The 21,670-nt window shown below is 53.7% G+C and overlaps 2 protein-coding genes across 2 annotated transcripts in view; one reads left to right on the top strand and one right to left on the bottom strand.

The window, feature by feature from the left end:
* Window positions 1-19,886, top strand: part of NADSYN1 (NAD synthetase 1) — a 40,312-nt gene extending 20,426 nt beyond the window's left edge. The window contains exons 11-21 of the mRNA XM_011930120.1: window positions 356-480; window positions 954-1,002; window positions 1,528-1,630; window positions 2,199-2,367; window positions 3,656-3,791; window positions 5,008-5,114; window positions 10,338-10,469; window positions 11,323-11,392; window positions 16,907-17,035; window positions 17,931-18,107; window positions 19,661-19,886. Coding sequence (XP_011785510.1) covers window positions 356-480; window positions 954-1,002; window positions 1,528-1,630; window positions 2,199-2,367; window positions 3,656-3,791; window positions 5,008-5,114; window positions 10,338-10,469; window positions 11,323-11,392; window positions 16,907-17,035; window positions 17,931-18,107; window positions 19,661-19,711 — 1,248 coding nt within the window. The 3' untranslated portion in view covers window positions 19,712-19,886. The remainder of the gene's footprint in view (window positions 1-355; window positions 481-953; window positions 1,003-1,527; window positions 1,631-2,198; window positions 2,368-3,655; window positions 3,792-5,007; window positions 5,115-10,337; window positions 10,470-11,322; window positions 11,393-16,906; window positions 17,036-17,930; window positions 18,108-19,660) is intronic.
* Window positions 19,887-20,952: 1,066 nt separating this feature from the next.
* LOC105503298 (zinc finger protein 696-like) overlaps window positions 20,953-21,670 on the bottom strand; it is a 75,721-nt gene continuing 75,003 nt past the window's right edge. Inside the window, 1 exon segment of the mRNA XM_011930160.1 lies at window positions 20,953-21,071. Coding sequence (XP_011785550.1) covers window positions 20,953-21,071 — 119 coding nt within the window.

Below are 21,670 nucleotides of genomic sequence, written 5' to 3'. Positions count from 1 at the left end.
TCTCGAACTCCTGGCCTCAGGTGATCCACCTGCCTCGGGCTCCCAAAGTGCTGGGATTACAGGTGTGAGCCACCACCCCTGGCTCTGTTGAGCCTTTTGAGGAGCTGCCAGAGCGTTTGCCACACGGCTGCACCGTGGTGGGTTCCGGGCAGCCAGGTATGAGAACCCCGGTTTCTCGCCCCTCACCAACACCTGTTGCCATTGATCGTTTTGCTCCTCGCCATCCTCGTGGCAGTGAGGGCGGCCTCGCTGTGGTTTTGACATGGCTGATGGAGTCCTGCTTGTCTGTCGGTCCCGGGGACCCAGAGGGTTTCCATGAAGCTGGGAGTCATCCTGTCTGAATCTCCATTGCCAGGCCAGCAAGGCAAGCCCCTACCCCCGAGTGAAGGTGGACTTTGCCCTCTCGTGCGATGAGGACCTCCTGGCACCCGTCTCTGAGCCCATCGAGTGGAAATACCACAGCCCTGAGGAGGAGATAAGGTGTGTGACCCCTGACCCCTGGGAGGGACCTGGCGTCCGCGTGGCCACACCTCTGGGGTGGGGACTCCTGGAGGTCACGCAGTGGGTTTTCAGAACCTGCCTGGGTGGAGACTTGGCAGGAGGCAGCTGTGCCTCCCCTGGGTTGAGGGCGTGGATGCTGGAGCCAGACCTCCTGGGTATGACCCCCAGTCCTGCTCCTTCCCCATGCTGTGACCTTGGGCCCCAAGGCGCTGTCCTTTCTGTGGCTCAGTGTCCCCATTTTAAAATGAGGGTGATGATAATACCCACGTCCCAGAGCTGTCTTTGGAATCACATGCGTCCCTTCTCACGAGGTGCCTGAAGCAGAGACGGGCGTCCTGAGAGCCCAGCATTGACTCTGGCACTGCAGCCTCCTGGGACCTGCTTGGGTGGGTTGTTGGGTGCTGTGGGCTGGGGCGTCCGCCTCTGGGCTCCATGTTCTGATTGCCCTGCAGCCTTGGACCTGCCTGCTGGCTCTGGGATTTTTTAAGACGAAGCCAACAGGTAAGACTTCCAGTTTCTAGTGAGCCCACTTTGCTTGTTCTACTGGTTGGTCTGGTTTTATTCTGGGACAGGGTAGGGATTTTTTCTTTTTTTTTTTTTTTAATGCAAATGACAAAAAGCATTTCATCGCTCTGCCTCCATGGTGAGCTTAGTCTGCACTAGCCAGAGGCAAGGTGGGCACAGTGGCGGGTGGGTCGGCTCCACCTTTGGAGGCTCGGCGGAACCCAGCCTGTCAGCATCCAGGGTCACGGTCACCATCTCGCCAGCATCGTAACCCCGCGTACCTGCAGTTCGTCAGTGGAATCAGCCTCAGACACGCCCCACAGCGAAGTGTCTCTTTTTCCTCTGAAAAATCCATTGATCCTGCCACGTGTGGGCATTTGTCCTGACCCCACGGAAAGTGCCGACACCCACGTGCATTTCTGTGGACGCCTCCTTGAGGTCTGTGGGTGGAGCTTGGCTGGTCCGTGGGCTTGCCGCTTCTCCGAGGCTCTGCTCACACTGTGTTTTGTTGGTCCATTCCAGGCGGGGTTTTTGCTGCCCCTGAGTGGCGGGGTGGACAGCGCAGCCACCGCCTGCCTCGTCTACTCCATGTGCTGCCAGGTCTGCAAGTCTGTGAGGAGCGGAAGTAGGTGACGTCTGTTGGCTTGAGGGAGGCCCCAGGGTCCAGCCCTTGAGCTGCCTGAGTCGGGGACCCAGGAGGGGGCAGAGGAAACACCCATGCCATGGACATCAGGGTGAAGGGGGCTTTGTGGCCACACAAATGTCACAACGTCACATCCCGGTCCTGCAGCCAAGGCAGCAAGGCCATCAGCAGCTTCCTGGAGCTTTGGGCCCATGTGGCTGAGTCTCCAGAGCTGCACCTGCCCGCTCTGTGCACGGTGTGGCCTGGTGGAGAGAACACAGGCGTTGGAGGTTCACATCCTCCCCCATGTGATATGGTATCGGACATCATCTTAGCATACGCAGCAGAACAGGGGTGACGATGCCCGTCAGATGGGGCTGTGGGCCATAGCGTGGGCTGGCGCTACACAGGCACCTGGGGGTGTAGCCCAGGGTGGAGCTGCACGGGCACCTGGGGGTGTAGACCAGGGTGGAGTTGCACGGGCACCTGGGAGCTGTACACTGGGGTGGAACTATGTAGACACCCCACACACTCAGGGGACTTCTACCCATTCTGTCCTGGTGGTTTGCAGATCAGGAAGTGCTGGCTGATGTCCGCACCATCGTGAACCAGATCAGCTACACCCCTCAGGATCCCCGAGACCTCTGTGGACGCATACTGACCACCTGCTACATGGCCAGCAAGAATTCCTCCCAGGAGACGTGCACCCGGGCCAGAGAGTTGGCCCAGCAGATTGGAAGGTGGAGTTGGCCCCTGGTGCTGGGCATGGCAGGCGGCTGACAGAGCTCAGAGCCGCTGGAAGCTCTGCCTGTGAGCGCATTGGTGACTGGCTTCATTCACGCCACATCGTGTCATCCACAATGTGGATAAACATGTCAGTGCTCCATCCCTTTTTGTGAGTGAATAATATTCCACTGTCTACGGATAGACCAGTTTGTTTCTCCAGTCATCAGCAATTGCTTAAATGTGCATCTAGGAGTTTATCAGGGCTCCACTTTCTCTTGGTTTGAGCCAGATTTCAGGGAAGTTGTGTATGAGTCCTCCCTATCTGACCCACCCGAGTCTCCGATGGTGCCTGCGATTTCCACCCTTCCGTCCCCTGACTCCTTGCATTCCCAGTGCAGGCTGCAGGTCGTGTGTGCTCACCAGGGTGCACAGCAGGTCCTGGGAGTTGGCTGTGGGCTGGCTCCTACCCCTCCTCCTGTCCCTCCCCCCTGCCCTCACTGCCTCTTCCACGGGCAGTTCTCTACGTGAGGACAGTGGAGGGAGAGCACTTTCGAGAGAAGAGAGACTGGGTTCCATCTAGAATGTTCCATCCGTAATGGTTCCTAGGAGAAAATGAGCAGCTCCCCATCCTGTTGTTGAGCTCAGCTAAAAGCTGTCCCCCTGCCCCCCAACAATTCTCCTCCTAGATATGTACTCAGAGGAATCAAAAGCAGGGACCCAAACAGATACTTGTTCAGGAAAGTCCATAGCAGTGCCATTCACAGAAGCCAAGAGGTGGGGACAACCCAAGGTCCATTTCAGATGAACGGAGGAAGAAACTGTGGCCCATTCACACAGTGAAATATTATTCACCCATGAAAAGGAGTGGAGCACGATCACGTGACACAGTGAAGAGAAACCTTGAAGACGTGCGGATGAAAGGAGTAGAGCCAGCCACACCAGGCCACATGGTGTTTGATTCCATTTCCATTCCATTTCCACACGATGTCCAGAACAGGCCACAGCACAGAGAGAGGGTGTCTGTCACTCTGCATCTGTCAGTGTCACAGCTGTCAGAGCTGGAGGAGGAGGAAGTGGGGACAGACTGCCAGTGGGATGGGGTTTCCTTCTCTGGTGATGGGAAGTTCTGAGCTGGATGGTGGTGATGGCTGCACAGCACTGTGGATTGCTAAACACCACAAATCATACACTTTAAATGGGTTACAACGGTCAGTTTTAGGTCATCAGGGCTTCACTGCACATGCACACACACATGCACACACGTGCACTTGCTGCCTTCAACACCTACCCTTCTCCCTCCAGCCACCACATCAGTCTCAACATTGATCCAGCCGTGAAGGCCGTCATGGGCATCTTCAGCCTGGTGACAGGGAAGAGCCCTCTGTTCGCAGCTCATGGAGGAAGCAGCAGGGAAAACCTGGCGCTGCAAAATGTGCAGGTGCCCCCGCCTGGGCCGGCGTCCCTTGGGGGTGCGGGTGGGGGTGCAGGGAGCCCTGGGACAATCACTGCAAAATGTGCAGGTGCCCCTGCCTGGGCCGGCATCCCCTGGGGAGGTGCAGGGAGCCCTGGGATGGCTGGTGCAGGATGTGCAGATGCGCCCGCCTGGGCCTTCATCCCCTGGGGAGGTGCAGGGAGCCCTGGGACAATCACTGCAGGATGTGCCGGTGCCCCGGCTGGGCCGTCATCTCCATGAAGGTCATGGCACAGGGAGCTCAGGGACAACTAGTGCTGGGGTCACAGCCTGTGTGCCTCATTGAAGACGTCGGTCATGCTGCCTTGTTAACAAGGAGGGAGTCTGTGTGTGTGTTGGTGCATGAGCCTGTGATGTGTAAGAGCAAGAGCGGGGGTGTAAGGGTGTGCACGCGCGAGTGTGTGCACCAGCGTGAGTGCAAGAGGAGGGTGTGAGCCTGGGTGTGAGCATGAGTGTGAGAGGTTACATGAGTGTGTGAGAGTACAGGCGCGTGAATGTGAGTATGCACAAGTGTGGGTGTGCTTGTGAGTGTGCACGAGTGTGTGTGGATGTGCGAGTGTGCACACACATGAGTGCACAATTGTGTGCATGAGTGAGTGCATGAGCATGCCTGTGAACGTGCGGGCAGGTGGGTGTGCTTGATGTGAGAGTGCACGTGACTGTGTGTGAGTGTGTGTCTCTTTAATCCTCAGGGAACAGCTCAAACACTGCCTCCTGGGCTATTGCACTTGACTGGGTGCTCCATGATGGGTGGAGGAGAAGAGAGGCTGAGGGCTCCCGCTGCTGGGATCTGTCCTGTCTCTCCCTGTCCCCTTTCTGCTGTGCCTTGGTGGCCTCTCCCCTCCTGCCAGTGGTAAAGGGATGGAAATGCAGTTGCCAAGCTTTCTCCCAGGGACCCCACAGCTCAGTGCTGCCACTGATGCTCCCTCTGCCCTCTGCCCTCCTGGGCTCCGGGTGCTCCCATCTTTGAAGACAAGCCCCCCTGAGCTTGCATGAGCCCTGTGGAGGTGGGACAACCCTGAGAGGAAGGCCTCGGGACACTGTGGGACTCTGACACTCTGATGTTCCCAGAACACTAGAGAGCCTCTAAGCTATTTTAATTTTCTTGTTTTCAAGAGTTTGCGGGTGCGCGTCTCCCCCATGTTCCTTTGCTAGGGAACCTGTTATTTCCTCTGTTGTCCAGGCTCGAATACGGATGGTCCTCGCCTATCTGTTTGCTCAGCTGAGCCTCTGGTCTCGGGGTGTCCGTGGTGGGCTCCTCGTGCTGGGATCCGCCAACGTGGATGAGAGGTGAGTGTGGTCCAGTGGCACGCGGTGGTGGGCCCCGAACCTCTCAGGACCCTGAGGGTGACACGCTGTGAGATTCTATCATCCTGTGCCTCTCATGGCGGGTTTGGTACCTGGAACGACATCATTCCTCTAGAATTTCACCCAGCCCGCGTGGCAGAGCGGATGAGCATTGTGTACCTGCCGGTGGCTCTGGGTGCTCACCACTTTCATCCGCCTTGTGGTTCTTCATCTCTCCTGTGCCTCAAATTCATCTTCCCACCGCCCTCTGCCATGGTCAGGCTCCCCTCTTTTTTCTAGGCTATTCCACTGCCTCTTAAGTCATTCCTTTGCAGCTAGTTTTTACCTCCAAACCAGAGTTCATTTTTTATGTGGACTGAAAATACTCCCCTTCTCGTATTGCTTCCTTGTTCAACAAAACTGTTGTTTTCCGGATAAAATTCAAGCTGCCCCTCAAGCCCAGCGGTGGAGGCTGCTAGAAATTCTTTTCCAGCCTTGGTTTCCCCACTTCCCTTAGGGGAGCCTCTGCCCCTGTCAGCTCGTCTGTGCTATTCTTAGTTGCTCCTTAGGAGCTGAGGAATTTCAAAAACTATTTGTCATATATTCATTTGTTTGTCTATGCATCCATCTATCCATCCATCAGTTGGACCATCCATCTATCCACCCATCCATCCATCTGTCCATTCATCTATCCATCTATGCATCCACCCATCCATATACCCACTCACCTGTCCATTCATCCACCCATCTGTCTGTCCATCCATTCATCCACCCATTCACCCACCCACCCGTCTGTCTGTCCATCCATTCATCCATCCATTCACCCACCCACCCGTCTGTCTGTCCACCCATCCACCTATGACCCATCTATTCATCCATCCACCCCCCCACTCACCTGTCCATTCATCCACCCATCTGTCTGTCTGTGCATTCATCCGTCCATCTATGTACCCACACATCCCTCCACCCACCTGTCCATCCACGCATTCATCTACCCACCCACCTATCCATTTATCCACACGTGTCTGTCCATCCACCCATCTGTCCGTCTGTCCACTCATCTATCCATATATTCATTCACCATTTCATCTGTCCACCTACCCATCCATCTGCCCATCTCTCCCTTTGTCCATCCATCCACCCATCTGTCCACATTTCCTTCCTTCTATCCATCTATCCCTCCCTTTTTTCTACGGTGTGAGTGTCTTTTTTTTTTTTTGAGACAGTCTCGCTTTGTCGCCCAGGCTGGAGTGCAGTGGTGCAACCTTGGCTCACTGCAACTCCACCTCCCGGGTTCACGCCATTCTCCTGCCTCCGCCTCCCTAGTAGCTGGGACTACAGGCGTCCACCACCATGCCCAGCTAATTTTTTTGTATTTTTATGAGAGACGGGGTTTCACCGTGTTAGTCTCAATGTCCTGACCTCATGATCCACCCGCCTCGGCCTCCCAAAGGGTATGAGTGTCTTAATCACTCTGCATCCTTGCCTGTCTGCAGACGTGTTCTCTTTTAAAACCGATTTTTTACTTTTAAATCCTATTTTATTGTTCTAATTACAGAAATCTGAAATTAACACCTGATACTGTGTAAACATTCTCATCCTCCTCATGCATGTTTTGATCGTTGCTTTTCTGGTGCCTCTGGTGCCTTTGTAAGGGACTGATTTTTCAGGAGGGGTGAATAGCTGGTGTGTATTCTGAGCTCTGGGTGTAGGAGATTCTGAGTTGAGGAGATTGCTGTTTGGTTTGGTTTTGCATTGCTTTTGTCGATGTGGAAGAATTTGATCTGTTATAAAATTGTGTTGCAACAGTTCCCGTCACAACTCTTGTCCATCATTTTCTAGTATTTAAAATGTTAACAAAGAAACGAGTATTTTTTCCAGGGCGAGATTGGGTTCTGGGAGCTGGAAGGTCTCTAGATGCCATTTAGAAAATAAACAAATGGGCCGGGCGCGGTGGCTCACGCCTGTAATCCCAGCACTTTGGGAGGCCGAGGCGGGCGGATCACGAGGTCAGGAGATCGAGACCATCCTGGCTAACACGGTGAAACCCTGTGTCTACCAAGAATACAAAAAATTAGCCAGCCGTGGTGGCGGGCGCCTGTAGTCCCAGCTACTCGGGAGGCGGAGGCAGAAGAATGGCGTGAACCCGGGAGGCGAAGATGGCAGTGAGCCGAGATGGCGCCACTGCACTCCAGCCTGGGCGACAGAGCGGGACTCCGTCTCAAAAAAAAAAAAAAAAGAAAAAATAAGCAAACGTAATCCCTCAGCTGCCCCTTTCTGGCTGTGGGACAGAAGGCTCTGTGGCTGCGGACGTGCCCCTCATGATGTCATGATGTAGCGAAGCCCTTCTGTCTGTTTCACATGCCGCATCCCCGTCTGCTGTCTTCTTCTCACTGGACACAGCCAGTCCTTCTCTTCCTCTGCGTTCTGGCGAGAATCTCCAGTGTGTAGTGTTGATTTTTTTAAAATTTCCCTGTAATTCTGTTGTTGAGTTGCTTCTGATTCTAGTTCCGTTGCGTCCCTGTCTGCTCGTCGGGGGCCTGTTGGACACCTGTCCCCCATCAGGCTGTCTTCCCGGTGGTGTGAATGAGTCAGAAACAATTCTTGTTCTCTGCAAGTAGGAGCAGACGGCGATAACCCAGCTGATAACATGTATATTGTGTGAAACATCTGCCGAGAGAGCTCAAGCAGGGGAAGGGAGAGCTGGGAGTTCGTAAGCAGCTCGCCCAGGGAGGGCCCTACTGAGAAGCGGGTTTCATAAAGGCCTGCGGGAGGCGAGGGTGGGTGGAGAAGAGCCCGTGAAGGCCTGAGTCGTGACTGCCCCAGGACTGAGGTTCCGTCATTGTCTTCCTGAAAGGTCTGGTCTTGAGTGGGGACTGGAAGACCCACAGAGCTGGTTTTGGAAAGTGTGCGGTGTGGGGCAGGGGGAGGTGTGAGAAGCCAGAGACAGCTGTTTCTAGAAATTTCACTTCGAAGGGGAGGGGAGGCGCAGGATAAGCGCTGCCAAGATCAATGGGGACAGGAAAAGGAGTTTGCTTTATTATTAGAGACAGGGTCTTGCTCTGGCACCCAGGCTGGAGTGCCGTGGCACCGTCACGGCTCACTGCAGCCTCGACCTCCTGGGCTCAAGCGATCCTCCCACCTTAGCCTCCCAAGTAGCTGGGACTGTAGGCGTACCACCACGCCTAATTTTTTTTTGTTTCTGCTCTGTTGCCCAGACTGGTCTCTATTTGTTTTCTTGCCTTAAGATGCTGTAAAGAAAAGACCAACAGAGAGGGAGTGGACTTGCTGGTGCGGGACAGTGGGGATGTTGCTGGCGAGGAGATGAGAGCAGGTGACCAAGCAGCAGGGTGGCTTTGCTGGGGGCCCGGCCAGTGCATCCACAGCAGCAGGAGGGGTGGGTTCAGAGGCAGGCCCAGGAGAAGGTTCCAGAGGGAGCAGGAGGCGGGGGGGAGAATGAAGCCAGCCCTTCGGGGTTAAGTTGGGGTCAGCACGGGAATGCAGGGCTGAGAGACTGTGTTGAAAGTGGGCATCTAACAACATGATTTCGGCTGATGGAAGTGACCAGCCTGGGGGAAAGCTCCGTGCAGAGTGCAAGAGGAGGGGACAGCTGCTGGAACTCGGTGGTCCTGTGTTGAAATTTATGGCCACGCCTATTGCTGGCTTCAGAGTCTCACCAGTCCACCAAATCAGTCTTGATTTCACCAGAAAGAGTCTGCCTCAATTTTCCCCCTGTAACCGTGCCTCCCCATCCCCATGGTCCCCACCTCCCAGCCGGAGTTTCCTTCCGCCAAGACGAGGCAGCATCCTGGCCCCGTGGGTCTGCAGGTTGAGCTGAGCTCTGCACTGCGGGATTTCCCCTGGCTGTGCTCTCTGAGTCAGCCCAGGCGGATTTCCCCAGTCCTTGCCAGTCACTGGGGATGGAAGAGAAAAAGTGGTAAGATGGAGACTGTTATCTCCCCTGGCCCGTCTGGCCCATATCCCAGCTCCTGCTAAAGGACCCTTGGGCAGGACAGGACAGGGAGTGATGGGGCGACTGGGACAGCCCTCACTGAAGGCAGCACAGGGTCTCACTTGTCCCTCTGTTGGGACCCTGGGGGTCTTACACCCCCCGACATTGCTCCACGGTGAGGGTCTGGAAGGCTGAGAAGTCGTGGAGGTGTGAGTTTGAGAGTATCAAGAAATGCCTCTGGTGGGGCAGGCAGGGGCCAGCCTGGAAGGCCTTGCAGGGTCAAGGGCAGCGTTGAGGGGATTCAGACAGTGGAAGGGCCTGGCCTGACCTGGTGTGGCGGAGATGGGTGGTCAGCCAGGAGTCCCGTGGAGAACCTGGAGGCCTATGCCAGCGGTGGCAGTGGGGTGGGGTGGAGAAGGGCGGCTGGAACCCAGTACCACTAGGTTAGTGCCTTCAACAACACACATTTATGGTCCCTGAGTTCTGTGGGACGCACGTCCAGTATGGGTCCCCTGGCCCAAGTTCAGGTGTGGACGTGGTGGGTTCCTTCTGGACACCCCAGAGAGAATCTGTTTCCTGCCGTTTCCAGGCTCTGGAGTCCTGCCTCCTTTGGCTCATGACCTCCTCCGTCTTCACCACCAGCAGCCCCACGTTTCTGCCTTTCCCCTGAAGTCAGGGCTCCCTCGACTCTCGTTTTCACCCCCTTCTTTTAAGGACCCCTGTGATTGCCTTTTGGGCCCACCCTGCAATCCAGCATCACCCCCACATCTCAAGTCCCCACCTGAGTCCATCTGCAAAGACCCCTTTGCCCTGTGCGGTGACAGAGTCACAGGCTCTGAGAATTAGGACGTGGGCATCTTAGTGAGGGATGGATTCTTCTGCCGACCACAGGCCTCAGAGTTGACAGGCAGGGGAGGGGCCTGGCCACACGGGCAGCAGAGTGTCTGTCCATGTGTATTGAGTCCCTGCTAACTCCCGACACCCCAAGACCTCTATCCCTCAGCTCTGTTCAGACGGCTGCTCCCAGCTCCATGCTGGTGACCCCCAAAACCTGCCTGCCATCCCCGTCGTCTCCTCTGGTGCACTCAAAGGCCCTCCTGCATCATCTGCAGCCTCTGCCACCTTTGCGGATTGCTCCGGGACTTCTCCAGGATGCTTGAATTTACCACGCTTCTGGCTTCAGGGCCCCTGGAAGAAGCAGCTCCATGGACGGCTGGGGTTGATGGAGTCTGCAGCCCCTCGGGAACCCGCGCTCTCTCTCCCTCTCCCTGCAGTCTCCTGGGCTACCTGACCAAGTATGACTGCTCCAGTGCAGACATCAACCCCATAGGCGGAATCAGCAAGACAGACCTGAGAGCCTTCGTCCAGTTCTGCATCGAGCGCTTCCAGCTTCCTGCCCTGCAGAGGTGAGCGTGCTCATGGGCTGTGGCTCCATAGCCAGGGGACTCCTCTCCCAGCACGGGCCCAGCCACCCTGGCGCACACTCAGGCTCCTTCGTAGCTCCTGTTGCCTGCTGAATAGTCCTGCCCTTGAGCTGGCACTTGAGGCCTGTGACCAAGCCTCCCTTTCTTCCTGTGGGTGCCTCCACAGCCCCCTGGCTCCGGCCAGATCACGGAGCTGCGGCCTCCTGCCTTCCCCGCCTGCCCTGCCTCCCTTCCCCATGCCGAGGCTTGGCGGACCGAGGCTCGCCACATCTGAGCAGAGCACCTGTGCTTTAGAAGTGACAGAAGACGGATCAGTGCCCAGACCTTTCCTCGGCCTTTGCCAAGGTTCCCTGCCACGGGAATGTGTTTTCTTCTCTGCTTATTCTCACTGGGGTGACTGTGCCCCCCAGGGGACAGCAGGCAATGTCTGCAGACATGCTTAGTTAGCTTCGCCACACGGGATGTGCTGAGCATTAGCAGGTAGAGGCCAGGGGTGCTCCTCAACATCGTGCAGTGCACAGGCCATTGACATTCCCTACAGCAGAGTCCCCTCGACCCGGGTGTGGACGGTGCCCGGTGCACTGGCCCTGCACTGTGCCTCCATCTCTGCCTCTCCTCCTGGGGTCGGGAGGCCACAGCAGTGCCTACGCTCCTCAGCCCAGGGTGCTCACGCCCGCTGGGAAGCCCAGCACCGCAAGCCTCGGTGATGTCCTGCCCAGGGTGAACGGAGTGACCAGGGCCAGCATACTCGGGAAACTTAGTGTGGGGGTTCTCTCCCAGAGTTCACACCACCCTCGCAGCTGCACTGACCCACCTCTGTGTGTTTTGGCTGCAGCATCCTGTCGGCGCCGGCCACCGCAGAGCTGGAGCCCTTGGCTGATGGACAGGTGTCCCAGACCGACGAGGTAATGGCAGTGGCTTTGCCATGGCGCTTCCTGCCCTCCTCCCCACCTCCTGCATGGTGCTGCTGGCTCTTCCCACCTCCCACCTGACCCCAGGAGCTGTGCTCCATCACTGTCGCTGGGTCCCTGGCCTGGGTGCCCAGAGCTCAGTGTCAGTCACATTGCTGGCCTTTGACGCTTCAGTTCACTTCCTCATGGTTGGGGCCCCAGAACGGGGATGACACGGTGGGAGGGGAGGGAGAGCAGATGGCAGGCGGAGGAACACAAGTCCCTTGCAGGCAGGAGGGGCGTCTCTGCTTGTGCTTTAGAGTGACCTAGGAGGAGAATCGCCCTTGACTCCTCCACTGCATGCTGGCCCTTCATGATGAGGCCCAGGCTGTGGTTTGTAGCTTAATGGATGCTGGGAGAAGTGGCTGTGGGCTTTTTATGATAAGATCCATGACACTCTAGCCTCTTAGGTCACAAGGACTTGCTGCTATAATTTCTTCCAAGCTTTTTCTAGTTTTCATCCTTACATTTATGTCTGTGATCTAGTTGAGTTACTTTTGTGTGTGGTGTGAGGAAGGGGTTCAGTTTCATTCCTTTGCATGTGAATATCCAGTGGTCCCAGCACCATTTGTTGAAAGGATGATTCTTTCCCCCCATTGATTTAGCTTGGCACCCTTGTTGTAAATGTAGGATTTATTTCCGGACACTCAGTTCTGTTCCACAGATCTTTTCTGTTTTTCCTTATGCTGGTCCCACACTGTCCTGATTATTATAACTTTGTAGGAAGGATTTTGGCTACTCTGAGCCTCTTGAATATTCATATGAATTTTGAGATCAGCTTGTCAATCTCTGGAGAAAAAAAAGCTTGCATTTTGATGGAGATTGCATTGACACTGTAGATCAGTTTGGGGAGTTCTGCCATCTTAATCATGAGAACTCTTCTGATCCATGAACGTGGGACATGGAATGTCTTACTTATTTAAGTTGTCCGTAATTTTTTTTTTTTGACAGTGTCTCACTCTGTTGCCCAGGCTGGAGTTGCAGTGGCACAATCTCAGCTTACTGCAACCTCCGCCTCCCTGGCCCAAGCAGTTCTCCTGCCTCAGCCTCCTGAGTATCTGGGATTATGCGTGTGCATCACCACGCCTTGCTAATTTTTTTGTATTTGTAGTAGAGATGGAGTTACATCATGTTGGCCAAAACATGAGGCCTCAAACTCCTGGCCTCAAGTAATCTGCCCGCCTTGGCCTCCCAAAGTGCTGGTATTACAGGAGTGAGCCACTGCGCCCGGCCTCTAATGTCTTTCAACAACCTTTTTTCTAGTTTTCAGAATTTAAGGTTACACTTCTTTTGCGAAATGTATTTCAAAATATTTTATCGTTTTTGATACTCTGGTGAATGGAGTTGTTTTAATATAATTTCATGTGTAGATTGTTCATTGCTAGTTTATAGAGAAACACTGTTGATTTTTGCATATTGACCATATACCCTGCACCTTGTTGAGCTCATGTATTAGTGCTCAGAGCTTTTTAGTAACCTCCTTAAGATTCCGATTTACAGGGTCATGCCGTCGCAGCTAGAGAGAATTTCTGCCAAGCCTGATGATCCTAACCCAGGGCAGGCCCAGGCTGATCGATGTGTTTGTGTTACTAGTTTTTAACAAAAAATGTTAAAAAGCAAAATAAAAAATCTTTTTTTTAATAGAAAGAAGCTTATAGAATAAGACAAAATATTTTTACAATTAGATCCATGACCCTCCAACTTCCTTAGGTCACAAGGATTTGCTCCTATAATTTCTTCCAACAGTTTTATCATTTAAGTCCTTACGTTTAGGTCTCTGAGCCAGTTGAGTTAATTTTTGTGTGTGGCAGCTGTGTATTTGTATTTTCAGCTGTTATTATAAGAGTCAATTTTTTTTTTAATTAAAAAGTTTATAAAGTAAGACTGAGCGCGGTGGCTCACACCTGTAATCCCAGCACTTTGGGAGGCTGAGGCGGGCAAATCACTGAGGTCAGGTGTTCAAGATCAGCCTGGCCAACATGGTGAAACCCCATCTCTACCAAAGAAATACAAGCAAAACAAAAGAAAACAAACAAAGTTTATAAGGTATAAAGGTTACAATAAGCTAAGGTTAATTTATTATTGAAGGAAGAAAAATATATTTGTATTAATTGACTGTAGCCTAAGTTTACAGTGCTTAGAAAGCCCACAGTAGCACAGTAGCATCCCAGGCTTTCCCGTTCACCCGCCACTCACTCCCTGACTCACCCAGAGCGGCTTCCAGTCCTGCGAGCTCCAGTCCTGGGAAGTACCCTATGCAGGTATCCCATCTTTTATCCTTTCTACTGTATTTTTACTGTCCCTTTTCTACACTTAGATACATAAATACTTAGGATTGTGTTAGACTGGCCCAGAGTATTCAGCACAGCAACATGCTGTGCCCGTGTATAGCCAAGGAGCTCAGGCTGTACCATGGAGCATAGGCATGTAGGAGGCTAGACTGTCTGGATGTGTATAAGTGCCTTGAGGATGTTCACAGGATGCAGTGGCCTGGCCATGTGTTTCTCAGACCGTATCCCTGTCATTAAGTGATGCGCGCCTGTCTTTCTTGATGATCCATTGATTTCTTTTGTTTTGTTGTGTTTTTGAGATGGAGTTTTGCTCTTGTTACCCAGGCTGGCTGGAGTGCAGTGGTGCAATGTCAGCTCACCGCAACCTCCGCCACCCAGGTTCAAGCAAGCAGTTCTCCTGCCTCAGCCTCCCAAGTAGCTGGGATTTACAGGCATGCGCCTCCACGCCCGGCTAATTTTGTATTTTTAGTAGAGACGGGGTTTCTTCATGTGGGTCAGGCTGGTCTCAAACTCCTGACCTCAGGTGATGCGCCTGCCTCAGCCTCCCAAAGTGCTGGGTCTACCGACCCACCGCGCCCAGCCTCGCCATTGATTTCTGTAAAGTCACTAAGGTGTCTCTTTCATTACGGATTTTAGTTGGGTCTTCATTCTTTTTTCTTGGTCATTTTAGCTAAAGGTTTGTCAATTTTTTTTTTTTTTTTTTTTTGTCTTTCCAAGCACAACTTTTTGTTTTGTTGATTTTCTCTATTGTCTTTCGTTAATTTCCCTCCAATCTCTGTCATTTCCTTCCTTGTGCTGGCTTTGGGTTTCATTTGCTCTTCTTTTTCTAGCATCTCAAGGTGGAAAGTTAGGTTATTGATTTGAGATCTTTTTCTTTTTTAAGGTAGGTGTTTACAGCCACAAGTTTCCCGCCTTGCTCTGCATTCAGTGCCTCCCACACGTTTTGGTCTGCTGTGTCATCATTTCATTTATCCAAGTATTTTCTAATTCCCTTGGTGACTTCCTCCTTGATCCATTGATTATTTAGGAATATGCTCTTTAATTTCCACGTATCTGTGAATTTCCAAAATTTTTGTTACTGAATTTGTACTTTTATTCCGTTGTGGTGAGAAAGCACTTTGTATGACTTCCACATTTAAAGTTATCTGAGGCTTCTCTGGTGGCCCAGCAGATGGTCTGGCCTGGGAAGTGTCCCGTGTGCCCTTGGGAGGAAGGTGGGTTCAGCTGCCGCTGGGTGCAGTGCCCTGCAGCCGTGTGACAGGCCTCCCTGCTTGACAGAGTTGTCTGTATCTTCCATTTCCTTGCTGATTTTTCATCTTAGTTGTTCTGTCCATTATTGAAAGTGGGGTATTGAAGTCTCTAGCTATTGTTGAATTGAAGGAATTAAATGTTACACTGGAAAATGCTCACTTCATGGGAATGGGAAAGAAACGCGTCAAGCAGCCGTTTGTGCACAACCCGTCAGTGCTGGGGACTCCGTGGAGAGCAACACAGACGTGGCCACTGCCATGAAAACACTTAGAGTCCCCTGGAGGGATGGACAAGAAGGCCCCGCGATGGCTGTGGCCATACTGTCTGATGATGGCCCTGGGGTGTGGTGGGAATCCAGGGGAAATCGGAGTGGGTCTTGAACAATGGAAGGGGCCTGGGTTGTATGAGCCTCAGGGTGAAATCGGCTCCTCTGAGCCTGGCTTGAGGCATTTGTTGCCTGACGCTGTGATAGTGATACCAGCGGCACCTCGTGGCCTCCACCATGGCCCCGATTTCAGTGAGCCCCCAGCGCTCTTCTCTGAGTCCCCCACACTTCAGGGCATGGGCTCAGGAGGGCAGCGGACAGGCTCCATCTGCTCCATGTGCCACGCCTTCCTCGCATGATTTGTGGGGCTACTGCCACTAATGACCCGGTGGCTTAAAACAACAGGAATTTCTTCTCTCACAGATCCAGAGGCCAGGGTCTGGAATCAAGGTGTTGGCAGAGTCCTGGTCCCTCTGAAGGCTCTGGGGCAGTGGTCCCCAGTCTTTCTGGCACCAGGGTTTCCTGGAAGACAATGTTTTCCACAAACAGAGAGTGGGAGATGGCTTTGGGGTGAAACCGTTCCGCTTCAGATCACCAGGTGGTAGATTCTCATAAGGGTCGTGCAACCTAGATCCCTCGCTTGTGCAGTTCGCTGTAGGGCTCACGCTCCTGTGAGAATCGATGCCACCGAGGATCTGATGGGAGGCGGAGTTCAGGCGGTAATGCTCACTCACCCCTCCGCTCACCTCCTGCTCTGCAATCCAGATCCTGACAGGCCAGGGACCAGTACCCATCCATGGCCTGGGGGTTGGCGACCGCTGTTCTAGGGGGTCCTTTCTTGCCTCTTGCGTCTTCTGGGGACTCCCGGTGTTCCTTGGCTTGTGGCTGCGTCACTCCATCCTTTGCTTCCTTCTTCCTGTGGCCTCCCGTTCTCCACGTGTCCTCCTGGCCCTCATAAGGGATGTCATTGGATGCAGGGCCCATCCCACATTCAGAGTCATCTCAACTTCAGATTCTTTAATTAATTACATCTGCAAAGACTCTTTATCTTTTTCTCTTTTCTTCTTTTTCTTTTTCTTTTTCTTTTTTTTTTAAGAGACAGGGTCTGGCTCTGTCACCCAGGCTGGAGTGCAGAGCCGCAATCTTGGCTCACTGCAGCCTCGATGTCCCGAGCTCAGGTGATCCTCCCACTTCAGCTCCCCAAGTAGCTGGGACTGCAGGTGCACACACCACCACACCCAGCTAGTTTTTTATTTTTTGTAGAGACAAGGTCTTGCCATGTTAAACCCCTGGGCTCAAGCAGTCCTCCCACCTCGGCCTCCCAAAGTGCTGGGATTACAAGTGTGAGCCACCATGCCCGGCCTACGCTCTTTTTCCAAATAAAGTCACATCCCCAGGAACTGGGCCTTCAGACATGGGCGCTCTTGGTGAGCCACAGGTCACCCACTGCAGTCCTCCAAATCAGTGGTTCTTTGTTGCTGTTTTCCAAATGCTACCTCCTTACTGGCTGACCAGCGATGGGGAGTAAAGCCCACCTCTGCTCCTGCCTCCCTGGGAGGGTCCCAACTCCTTGGTCTCTGGTCCCCAACTCCAAAAGAAGCTTTAGGCTGTCCTCCCACTGTGACTTGCTGTCACTGTGGAACGGATTTTTGTCGTGCATAGGAAGATATGGGGATGACATACGCGGAGCTCTCGGTCTATGGGAAACTCAGGAAGGTGGCCAAGATGGGGCCCTACAGCATGTTCTGCAAACTCCTCGGCATGTGGAGACACATCTGCACCCCGAGACAGGTAAAGCCCATGGGACGTGTCACAGAGGGAGACCAGTTAGGTAATATCCCCTTTGCAGAGGCCGGTTTGACCTGCAGGAACAAGTAGACAACGGTGTGACCCTAACATAATAAAACTGTGTCTCACACAGTAACACTCTCCAGTTGTTTTTGCCAACTCTGGTCTTCTGCTGGCCCAAAGTTAATCTGAGTGAGGCTCACCCACAGCCAGGTAAACACGTCATGAAACAAGCCCTCCCTTTTCCTTGAGGGCAGAATGTAAACTTCAGGGTCAGAATAGTATTGCTTTTCTGCTAGTTGTGAGTCTTGCCGGGGCTGAAGCCCACAAGCATGGTAGTCCCATAGAACCTTCTGGAAGCCTTGTGAAATAAATCTTCGCAGGATTTATCTCAGATCCCCCGAGTCAGCATGCCATAGCATCAGAGGCAGGGAGACCCTGTTTTCATAGCATCAGAGGCAGGGGAACCCCGTTTTCATAGCATCAGAGGTGGGGGACCCCATTTTCATAGCATCAGAAGCAAGGGGACCCCGTTTTCATAGCATCAGAGGCGGGGGACCCCGTTTTCATAGCATCAGAGGCGGGGGACCCCGTTTTCATAGCATCAGAGGCAGGGGGACCCCATTTTCATAGCATCACAGGCAGGGGGATGCTGTTTTCATAGCATCAGAGGCGGGGGACCCCGTTTTCATAGCATCAGAGGCAGGAGGATGCCAGTTTCATAGCTCAGCCAGAGCCCCTGGTGTGAGCCTGGGCATCCCTCATGCCTGCCACTGGGGAAGGTCCTGTGTAGGGAGTAACCCATTAGCCGTTTGCTTGTGTGGTCCTGCATGGGAATTCCAGCCTGGGATCTCTCCAGCTTTGCTAACATGAAGTTTGTGTGTTGCACCCCAACCAGGTCGCTGACAAAGTGAAGCGGTTTTTCTCCAAGTACTCCATGAACAGACACAAGATGACCACGCTCACGCCCGCGTACCACGCCGAGAACTACAGCCCTGAGGACAACAGGTTTGATCTGCGACCGTTCCTGTACAACACAGGCTGGCCTTGGCAGTTTCAGTGCATAGAAAATCAGGTAAATCCAGCAGAAATGTTTCTCTCTCCATGTTTCATGTCTATAGAAGAAACGTGAGGTTATTTCCATGAAGGATTGAAAAACTTTCTTATATTCACAGTGACTTTTTTACTGTCCTCCTTTCTGCAAAGGGACAAGTATGTTTAAAGTGTTTTTTAAATTTACTTTTCTCATGTTGACAAATAAAAGTTCTATATATTGATGGTGTACAACATGACGTTTCGATATGAGCGTCACGGTGGAACGGCTAAGTCAAGCTCTTTCACTGTACATGCGTTACCCCACATGCCTATTATTTGTGTGTGGTGAGAGCACTTAAAATCTACTCTCTTAGCAATTTTCCAATATTAGCTATAGTCACCATGTTGTGCACTGGATCTGTTGAACTTACTTCTTTTGTGGCCTTTGACCAACATCTTCCCACCCACCAGCCCCTGCTGGTCGCCATCGCACTCTCTGCTTCCACGAGATCACCTTTTTGAGATTCCACAGATGACTCAGACCATGCAGTATTTGTCTTTCTCTGCCTGGCTTATTTCACTTAAGATGTTCGTCTAGATTCATCCGTATTGTTGCAAATGGCAGAATTTCCTTCTTTCCGAAGGCTGCATAGTTCTCCACTGTGTGTGTGCACATATTAGGAACATTAGGTGATGACCGGAGATGATTTTGGTTATCACGACTGGGCTGGGGTCTGTGCTCCCAGCATCCCGTGGGTGAAGCCCAGGGATGCTGCTGAATGTCCTTCCACGTGCAGGACGGGCCCATCCCAACCCCACGCCTAGCAGAGAATTCTTTGTTCCACATGGTGGTGGTGCCAAGGTTGAGGAATGCTGACATTTGGGGCTGGAAGGTGTTTGGGGCCGCATAGTTGTAAGGAAGAGATACTGTGTCTGGCTGATTTCTGTGGAATGGAACTTGCTGAAAGAGTGACTTAGAGCGTGGAAGGGAGGGCAGGGGTCACAGGGTCTGGAAAGCTGGGACTCAGGCCAGGTGGCTGCTGCCCTATATCCCCTGCTGTGGCTGGACGAGCCCATGCGCCACACCCTGTCTGGGCTGGATGCCAACCTGCTCTGCCATCCTTGAATCCCTGTGTCCCTGGGTCACCGGGCAGTGGAGTGGCCAAGCCTCGGGTGAGGGGCCCTGTCATTCGGCCACCCAGGACGGGAGAGAGAGCTACCCCAGCTCTGGCCTCTGTAGTGGGAGGTGGGGGCTTGGCTCCCACCAAGATGCACTCAGGGGTGAGCTCCCCCAGATCAGGAAGGGGGTTCAGACACTGTGCAGCCAAAAGAGTGACACACGTAGGAACATCAGAGACAGATTCAGGTAAAGGTGGAGACACTGCCCTGCTGTCGTCTGCGGTGACAGCTGTGCGTGTGCTGGACCCGCCCCTCCAGGCTTTTCCAGCGCACACTCCCAGCATCTGGTGGAGACTCTGGTAATTTGCTTTTTCACCTCTGGGACTTGTGACCCACTTTTGGTGTGTGCCAGTGTTTCGACAGCCCCACAGTCTGCCCTCGCAAGGCTGTGGTGTCACAGGCCTCTCTTTCCAGGTGCTACAGCTCGAGAGGGCAGCGCCACAGTCCCTGGACGGCGTGGACTGAGGCCAGGTCCTTCCTGGAGGCCTCCTCTCCTCAGGGACCCCAGCACCTCGTCATCAGCACTGCTGGAGCCAAGGGTAGGAGCCCAGAGCGGCATGGCACATCAGCCAAGAAGGAGGGAATTTTTCAGTCAAATTCCTCAAAAAGAGGCTGGAATAAAGTCTGGGCTTAAAAAGAGGCTGGAATCCAATGCATGTGGTTTTGACCTCCCGCCAGCGTGCGCTTCCCTGTGAACTCTGGCGCTCTCTGACGGAAGCCGCCTGGGTAGGAGAGGTCCAACCACTGCCCTGTGTGGCATCTTTGCTGCAGGAACAAGAATGGTGGCTCCCAGGCAGGGAGGGGTATCATGAGCAGAAAATGAGGGAGAGAAGACCTCCTCTCCCACCCATATACACCTTCCTGTCCTGGGTTCCAGAAGGTTCTGGGGAGATGGTCCCCACAGGGCTCTCTTCCTGGGAGTCTGGGGACTAGTCAGCCTTACTCCTGTCCTGTGGGAGAACCACCCCATCTGGGCATGGGGCCAGGTATGGGGCAGGGGCGGGGCCCTGTGGGTCCCCCTTCCTGTTAGTCTTCCTGCCATTCTGGGCACCTTTGTCTTTTTATGGAATGGGGTGAGGAGCGGCGCTTCCATCCTCTCTTGAGCTCCCCTTGGTCCTGGAACCCTCTCTCCAGGGTAGTGCCAGGGAGTCTCAGCCTCCCATCCTTGCAGGGTGAAGATGAGATGAAGATGGGTGCACAGGCCAGAGCCTCCAGGAGTGTGGAGTGGGTTTGGGGTCTGTGCTGCCCACCGGGTGTCTGTCCTTTCTCTCCCCCATGCCAGGCCCCTCTGCCTGGAACACTCCTGCTTCCCAGCCTTACCTAGAGCCCCACACCAAACCCAGGGCCCAGGCCGGGACACAGACCACAGCCAAGGGTGAATTTCCCAGGAAGCGACTGGGGGCCCTGGGCTGGGATACAGGGAGTGATCCTCTCACCATGCCGCCTCTGCGGGTCTGCGCAGCCTTTCTTCCCCTGTCCCCACTCTGTCTCCTCTCACTGTCCAGCTTTCCCTAAGCCGGGCTGTAGATTTCCCTCTGTCCTGGGCCACAAGGGAGCCTTCCAACTGTGATGTGCCCAGTACCGAGGTGGCCCCCAGCAGACCCTGTCCCTCCCAGTGTGCTGCCACTGGGGACGACCCCCAGGGGGTGGCTGCCCGAGGCCTCCTTGGTCCATCCTGGTCTCACCGTCTCTAGGTCATAGCAGTACTAAGTGGCGTGGTAGCAGAAAGTGGGGGGCACTTGGCAGGTGCTGTCAGGATAGCAGAAAGTGGGGGGCACTCGGCAGGTGCTGTCTGGAGAGTAGAGCGGGGGGCACTCGGCAGGTGCTGTTGGGATAGCAGAAAGTGGGGGGCACTCAGCAGGTGCTGTTTTTATAGTAGTGAGTGGGGAGCACTTGGCAGGTGCTGTCGATAGCAGAGAGTGAGGAGCACTTGGCAGGTGCTGTCTGGATAGCAGAAAGTGGGGAGCATTCAGCAGGTGCTGTCAGGATAGTAGAAAGGGGGGCACTCAGTAGGTGCTGTTTGTATAGTAGAGAGTGGGGAGCACTTGGCAGGTGCTGTCTGGATAGCAGAGAGTGGGGGGCACTCGGCAAGTGCTCTCTAGGAGTGCTAGACAGGCAAGGGCAGAACACCTCAAGTGAGCATGCGCACAACTCCAGTAAACACACTGCGCATGCTCCCCTCCCAAGCGCCGGCAGCCTCTGTGCATATGGTTCGCGCTCCCCAAGAGAGGAATCCGGGAACCGTAATGCAGGACCCCGGAAGCATGGCGACCCCACGTCAAAAGGTCAAACCACGCACCTGACTCAAGTAGCCTGCTGGGCCCTCTTCCAAATTTACTTTCCTTCCTTTCGTTCCTGCTCTAAAGCTTTTTTTTTTTTTTTTTTTTTTTGAGGCGGAGTCTCACTCTGTCGCCCGGACTGGAG

This window comes from Colobus angolensis, unplaced genomic scaffold (genome assembly GCF_000951035.1).
Source record: "Colobus angolensis palliatus isolate OR3802 unplaced genomic scaffold, Cang.pa_1.0 Scaffold84, whole genome shotgun sequence".
In the NCBI taxonomy this organism is placed as follows: Eukaryota; Metazoa; Chordata; class Mammalia; order Primates; family Cercopithecidae; genus Colobus; species Colobus angolensis.
The sequence above is the reverse complement of the archived record's forward strand: the minus strand, read 5'-3'. Positions and strand labels throughout refer to the sequence as shown.